General features: G+C 44.3%; 1 protein-coding gene across 2 annotated transcripts in view; it reads left to right on the top strand.

The window, feature by feature from the left end:
* Nucleotides 1-3,474, top strand: part of LOC131747864 (glycine receptor subunit alpha-4) — a 29,970-nt gene extending 26,496 nt beyond the window's left edge. For both annotated transcript variants that reach the window (XM_067023598.1, XM_059049929.2), the window contains exon 9: nt 3,184-3,474. In XM_067023598.1, the coding sequence (XP_066879699.1) occupies nt 3,184-3,474 (291 nt within the window). The remainder of the gene's footprint in view (nt 1-3,183) is intronic.
* The last annotated feature ends 4,293 nt before the right edge of the window (nt 3,475-7,767 follow it).

The following is a 7,767-nucleotide window of genomic DNA, read 5'->3' on the forward strand; positions in this document are numbered from 1 at the left end:
AAATCCTCTCATGTGCTTGATCCCAGAACCCTGCTTGCCCCTTTCCATCCCCCAAGACCCTCCCCCATTCTCCAATTTCCTCTCTCACTTCAATATATATCACTCAACATCTATCCCTCCCTCCCATCTCCACATCTCATCTCCCACACCGTGCATTCCCACCCCAGCTTGGTTTTGGAATATCTTTCCTCTCTAGCTCCCCAGCCCTCCTCCCCTATAGATATCTGCCACGGAAATGTTCTATTTCAACAGCCATTGAAGCCACAAAGTGGAGTTTCAGCCTCCATTGTCCCTCCCAAACACACACACACACACACACACACACACACACACACACACACACACCCCTCAGAATTTGGCCTAAATAGGTAATACCCAAATCCAGGATCCCCACCCTTGAATTTTAGGCCACTCATGTTTTCTCCCCCAACTACAAGTGATGCAACATGTTAAAATTAAAAAGAGCCAAGGGTGACATTCTATTGGCCATATTTTCTCTCCTGTGTGAAATAACTTTTTCCAGCCGAGGGATGTTTCCCAATAATTCCCCTTAGACCTACTGTGATTGGAGAAAGGGGGAAATAATTAGATATATAGAAACAGAAAGAGCAGTTGGATTCAACTCTTTCAGAGCTTTTTGCAAACAAGTATATTCCATGCTTGTATCTCTGGCTGGAGAGCTGAGAGGACGAGGAAGAGCGGCACAGAACAGGGAGTCTGAGGGGCTCTGAGCTGGAAAGCAAAAGGAAAAATCATTTTATTTGCCCCCTCATTCTTCACTTGTGTGGGAGATTTTTTTTTTTTTTTTTTTTTTTGCGGTATGCGGGCCTCTCACTGTTGTGGCCTCTCCCATTGCGGAGCACAGGCTCCGGACGCGCAGGCTCAGTGGCCATGGCTCACGGGCCCAGCCGCTCCGCGGCATGTGGGATCTTCCCGGACCGGGGCACGAACCCGTGTCTCCTGCATCGGCAGGCGGATTCTCAACCACTGCGCCACCAGGGAAGCCCTGTGGGAGATATTTTGTTTGCCTCTGGTTCTTCATCTATAAAATGGGTCAGCACAACCTCTCTGGTAGAAACAGCGTGAAAATGAATTATGGAATACAGATGAGGTGAGCCAAGGCCTGTGATGACAGGTTATGTAAAGAACTTTGAGAACTGAGGCTGCCTCACCACAACAACTCAGGGTCAAAGCACCACCACGAGAGTGAATTGCCTCTGGCCTACACATGTACAACTCTCTCCACAGAGACTGGCAAAATCGAGGATTGAATAGCAAGGCTCTCTGGTGGGCAAACTTAGAGAGACCCCTCCCTATGCCAAAGGTGCCACTCTTTCTAAAGGCCGAAGGGCATCACGCCCTTGTGCAGTGGTGGGGCAAGGAGTAATTGCTTTTCCTGCCAAGTACTCTGTAGCTAAGATTCTCTTCTGAGTAGACTCTTCAGCCTGAGATCCCGAGAGGACGCTGGCTTCATGAGAACAAAGCCATTCCCTGTCCTGTACTCCGAGGCATGTGGTTCATCAGTCCACTCATTCATTCAACTAATGTCTATTGGGTGCCTATTGGATGCCAGCTCTGTGCTAGGCACTGGGGACACAGCAGTGAGCAAGACTGATGCCCTTTCCCACGTCTGTACTATGAGCCCACAGGAAGCATAGAAAGAGGTGGGATCTGTTGATAAATCTCTGACCTGAGCTTGTCTGCCTCTGATACCCAGTGACAGGCTAGGCCTTCTAGTGCTGTCATAATCAAGACTCACTGGGACCCACCACACCAACATCTTATCGATTAAACCACTTTTCAGTGGGTTACTATCGCTACAGAGATCTCATTATAAACACCCTATGATGTCCTTCTAACTGCATAGCATGTGTAAAATCCACTTTTATCTACACTTTATGTATATCTGTCACATCCATTCAACATACACGTGCCTTATTCTGTTTTAGTACTGAAAGCCCCTAGTCTCAGGAAGCCCCCAGCCCTGGACAAACTGAGAAGATAGTTGGCACCATCCCACAAGGGGGCATTTCACTTCAGGTTATTTCTTACATAGCTGAAGCTTTTACTCCTGTAAACATCAATACTTTACAAAATTATAACCATCTTTGAAAGAAGTATTTCTAGGTTATGGCATATACTTACCTGTCCTCTGTCTAATATCCAGGCTGTGAACCACCACTTTTGATGGTGGTATGTCTTTTAGAAGTAGCCAAAATTGGGCAGGTTTGGGTTATATAGAAACCAAGAGTAAATAGGCTCTGAGTGGGGCCCTGAAAGGCTCTTATATGAGTAAAGTTCTCTCTGTTGATCACTCAGGGGCTTTGGTTCTCTCTCTCTCTCTTTTTCTCACTCTCTCTCTCTCTCTCCTTTTCCCTCCCCATCTCTCTCTAGATCTCTATCTATCTTTGTGGCCTTACCTTCTGGCTCTCAGCTGTGTTATAGCTACTTAAGATTGTCAGCTGTCATTTATTAGACAAACTTTGTGTAGTCTGCTACATTGCTTAATGCTTATATAAAAGTTTACCTCTTCAGTGTTAATGTGTTCATCAGAATGCATATATTGTACATGAATGGAATGTGTATTGGGTAATAAATGTTACCCTAGAAGCTCATGTATCTGCAAGAGCATGATCAGCTTTATGATATTCAGATAGCCCACTAGGTTATTTGAAACTTTTGGAATTTTCAGCGTTAAGTCGAGATAAACATTTTTTTTAAGATACTATGTACAAGCAGAATTAATTTTGCAGCTTTTGGAAGTCACTAGTCAAGTTCTCAAGTCTAAATATCTCATCTGTGCTTTCTAAAGGTTTCATTGTTCTGTTTATTCTGTTTATTACCAGTCAGAGATAACTTGACATTAAGATGTCCCTCTCGCGGTGAGGTGGCACTTCACTGGGTTTTAGACGGCTCTAAATGATGTTACACATTTTAAAAAGGCCGCTTGGGGCTTATCTGCCAATGGAATAATAACATATACCATCCATACCATGTATAGCTGCTTAACATACATCTATCTCATGAGTAGTTTTGTGGCCATAAAAAAATCATGCGATGGGCCTGTGTACCCAGCCACCCTGTCTGCATAGCACCACCTGAGATATTTGTGTGGCCTGGTCTCTATTCCTTTGCCTTAGAGTTGTGACCTCAAATTCTGCCTTTTCTTCCATGTAATTCCAGGAGGAAGATATCACCCGAGAAAGTCGCCTTTATTTCCGTGGCTATGGCCTGGGCCACTGCCTGCAGCCAAGGGATGGAGGTCCAATGGAAGGTCCTGGCATTTATAGCCCCCAACCACCAGCCCCTCTTCTAAGGGAAGGAGAAAACATGCGGAAACTCTACGTGGACCAGGCCAAGAGGATTGACACCATCTCCCGGGCTGTCTTCCCTTTCACTTTCCTCATCTTCAACATCTTCTACTGGGTTGTCTATAAAGTGCTACGGTCAGAAGATATCCACCAGGCACTGTGAATAGGAGCTAAAGAGTCCAGCTGTTGGCTTCCCGCTTCCTCCTGGGTGGGCTTTCCCCCTGCATTAGATTCCATCAAGGGCTTGAACAGTTCCTTCCTGATCTCCCACTCAGAACTTCAACAGCCAGTCCCAAAGCTATGTGGGTCTACAATGCAGGGTGCCAATGGTGGCTTTACTTAGAAAGATGGATTACCTACCCTAATTCAGATTTTCTCCATACTATCCCAATTTATCATGCGAATAAGGTTTGGCCATGTTCTTGGGGCCAGGATGACCTTCTTCCCTGACTGGAGCTTCTCTATTTTTCAGTTCTCTGGTGGAGACTATTCAGACCACTGCTACTAGATTCTGGCATTTGTCATCTTAATCTGCACCAATCTTTGCCCTGCCACCTCCCACCCAGAGCCTGACCTTTACTGTGCCCTCTGTACCTGCTACCACAGGCTCAAATAGGGAGTCTTTCCCATCCACAAGTGCTACCCTGTGTGACCCAGTCAGGTTTCCTTGACTGTGGGAGGAAGGCAAGGGGATAGATTCCCCACCTCTCAGCAAGGTTGGAACAGTCATCGGCTGCACTGGGGTAGGGCATTGCTATATGACCCAACAGAGAGGTCTTCAAGCTTCCTTGGAAGCTCAACACTGTCAGAATGAGGTCAGAAATCTTGGACTCTCAGAGAGACCACCCTTTCAGATCTACCTGAATTTCCTGGTCTCAGAAATATTTGTTTTATTCCCTAACTAACTAACATGGTGGCAGGGTGTGTTTGACTGCTATGGAGTGTAAAAAGAGAAAAACGCTTAGTCTTCAAGAAAGTGACTCAGCAATGCTAGAAACCTTTTAAGAAAAGTGAGATCCAAAGCAGTAGGATCTAGGAGGAGTACAGTACAGAAACTATCCTCAGAGAGTCTCCTGTTAGCTGTGCTTTTGTTTCTTCTTTTTCTCCAATGTCTCTTTATTTCCCAGGACCCCTAATTTCCAACTTGCTCCTTTTAGTGAGCAAATAATAGTGCCATGTAACCTTGTCTGGGATAAAGTGGGCTTCAAGGTTCCTAAAGGAGGGAGAAACTAGGTATACAGAGGACCCCTATCCTGGACAAATATTGACTTGGCCAATCTCAGCATGGAGTTGTAGAAGTTAGAAAAACATAAGTTGGAGTTATTTCTTAATCCTTCTCTTCCTTTCTCCTTCCACAGTGAGGAGGGGAAGCAGTCAGTTGAAGCTACCAGAAATGTCAGAATAGAGGGGGTGTGAAGGGCTCATCTCAGGCCTGACATACCACTGGGACATGGGGAAGCATGGGCGTGGTACTCTGAGTCCTTTGAAATGACCCACTGTGAAGAACTGAAAAAGGGAAGATTAAAGTGCTGAGCTAAACAACTGGAAGACAGACGTGATCAAATGATCTCTAACATCTTGACTTTTTCTCTGGACCTACAATAATTAACTATGTGAGTCTAATCTCTCTCGCACGCACACTCTCTCTCTCTTTTTCTCCCTCTCATCTTCCTCCTTTCCCCTCCCTCTTTTACTCCCTTTCTCAAAACGGTGTTCAAAATGGAAAGTCAATAAATCCAATGACCAAAGCAAATCCTATAGTTAAACCAAGAGCTCAGCTTCTCTCCCCCTTTTTTCCTTTTGAGCTTGGCTTCTCTTTCCTGTTCACTGAGATACTCTTCTTGTCTCTTGGCTTTGAGGAGAGCATTCTGGGCTGATCAGGGTAGCTGGACCAGAAATTAACCTTATTGAAAATATTAATTATGACTCTGGTGGCCAAGGAGATTCAAAACTAAAGGACTGGCTAAAGAAAGGAGATTAAATTGAGAGGGCAGAGAATCCCTATTTTCCCATTTCTGCCCAGGTAGTGCCAATCAATGAGAGGTCACAAGCAATACCCCTTTGAAAGGAGCAGAGAGTATCTCTTTGATACTCTCTATGGTGGGGCTGGGGTGTCAGGCTGCTGCAGCCCGAAGGCGGGGGTAGCAGGGGGGGTGAACTATGGAGATGAGCTTATTGCACAGAGCTCTACTTGTTATAGATCTTGTCCAGATGGGCCAACTGCACAAATCTGCCCTGTTGGAAGTCTCAAGAACAATGCTCTGGAGACAGCTACAGCACTGAGCAATAGAGCCTGCCCAACTGGGACTCAGCTCAGGGCATCAGCTGGTGCTGGGAGCCAAAGAAGCCAAAGTACCAGCCAACATAATAGCCCAAAGGAGTTCACAAAGCTACTCAGAAGCAATGCCAGGTGGAAGGTACTCTCCCACCCCATCGGAGCTGGCAAGTAGAGAAGGGAGACACAGGGTGTCAGAATTCGGTGCAAATAGCTTTCATTTTCCTCACCCTTCCCACACAAGTTTGGGGGCGAGGGGGGGGGATGCGGGTCTCACTAGAAGTGTCTGACACCTAGCAATCCATTCCAATCATGGAATTCTTGAACTTGGACTCTTCTTACAGTGAGTTGGCAGGAGGCAATATAAGAGACTCATTTGGAGGTCATTTCCATCTACCGTCATTCTGATAGTACTCACCGCTAGAGATCCATAATGCTTTCTCCCTGGATCACGTAGGAAATTACTTTCAGTTTTAAAACAGCATATTTTCTAAAGGGGAATAAAACTTCCTACATAAATAAAGTGTTTTCATTAATTCTTAATATTTAATGTCAGTTAAATATTTTATACATATGTTTTTTTCCAGAGAAAGGGCTTTATTTCTTCAGTTGTTGTTGAGGCTATCAGCGCCTTCATCTTCTCTTCAGTTTGCTCTGCTCTTTGGAGAGCCAGTGGTCTGTCTTCCTCTTTCCTCTCAATCCACTGGCAGGGCCACTTGCTCTCCAAAATTTCACAGTCATACTTCTTTAAATTTTCTAAGTTGAAGAAAGGTAGTGAATAAAATGTATTCCTTTTACTTTCTCCCATAAGCCTCTTTCCCCACCTGTCACCAAAGAACTGACACTCTTCTAGCTGAAATGTCGACTGTTAACATTATTTTTCCTTTTCACTGAGCCATGCAAATATCCCAACTTAGTCCAGAACATATTACCTCCTAGGAACCTTTATATGTGTCCCCACTTGCCTCTCTCCATTCTCAGTTTACTATTATCAATGTTGTAATTATTATTAATATCTTGTCATTTCCGGCTGTCAAAATCTTAAATTCAAATTCACTATGTTGGGATTAAAGATCTTCCTAGGCTGCTTTGCTGGTGAAAAACAAATCAGCCAAACATGGGAACCACCAAGGGGTTAGGAACCCAGCTAGTATTATCCCTTGCTCAATGGAAGAAATGTAGAACAAGCTCTTTAAGGGCAGGGACTGCATCTTACACAACTTTCTAACCCACAGATCCTGGTACATAGCAATGCTCAGTATGTATAGGTGGAATGAAAGCATGACTTTTCATATGACCTATTATATACCACATTTCTATTCATTTGCTTTCCATTAACGTGTTGACCACAGAAAAATAGACTTGGAAGGGAACTTATAAAATCAAATAGAATTTACACACACGTGTGCATGCACACACACATAACCAAGCTGGTCCTTGGGTATAACAGAACCAAAGTCCAGAAGACATCAAAACCTGGTAAATTGCATTACTGAATAAAGAATGATAATGATCTGAATAAACATTCATAATATTCTTAATAGGAAGACCAGTATCAAGTTATATTTCAAAACCAATCACCAAATGAAAACTCTGGTAGTGACAAGAGAGTACAGTAGCAGGGATTCTGGCAGTACAACCATCTGCCTCTCCCTGCTCCATATGCTGTCCCACCAGAGAGCCAGTCATCCCTGAAGGGATAGCAATTAGGCTGTTCTTTCCCACCTCACATTCCTTGCTTCATTATACTTCACATCTAGGATAGTGTTTATTTACAGTCTACAAACTTGGACTGGTGGCATCAGAACAACTTGTTATCAAATCTTAGGCCAGGAGGAGGAAGGACATCTGAGCCAGGGGCTTTCTTGCTCACAGAGCATTCTCTTCATGGAAGAACAAAGTACTACTGCTGTCATAAAGCCACCTGAAAAAGTCACATGAGAACTCAGCTATTGCTGCCCCACCTGAGTAGCTCTGTTTTTCTCAGTCTCTCCTTTCACCATGACGCTTTCTACAAATGCCCTGGCTGCATTATACCATGTACATTACCAAGGAAGTACATGCTCTTGCTATCAGCTCCCTGGAATAAGGGCAAGTTTTACTATTACTTAAGTTCAGGGAACATTTTGCCTTACAGAGCTGGATCTAGAAAAATGTGCACGTATTGTCTATTTTGATAGC

Source organism: Kogia breviceps, chromosome X (assembly GCF_026419965.1).
Source record: "Kogia breviceps isolate mKogBre1 chromosome X, mKogBre1 haplotype 1, whole genome shotgun sequence".
Lineage (NCBI taxonomy): Eukaryota > Metazoa > Chordata > Mammalia > Artiodactyla > Physeteridae > Kogia > Kogia breviceps.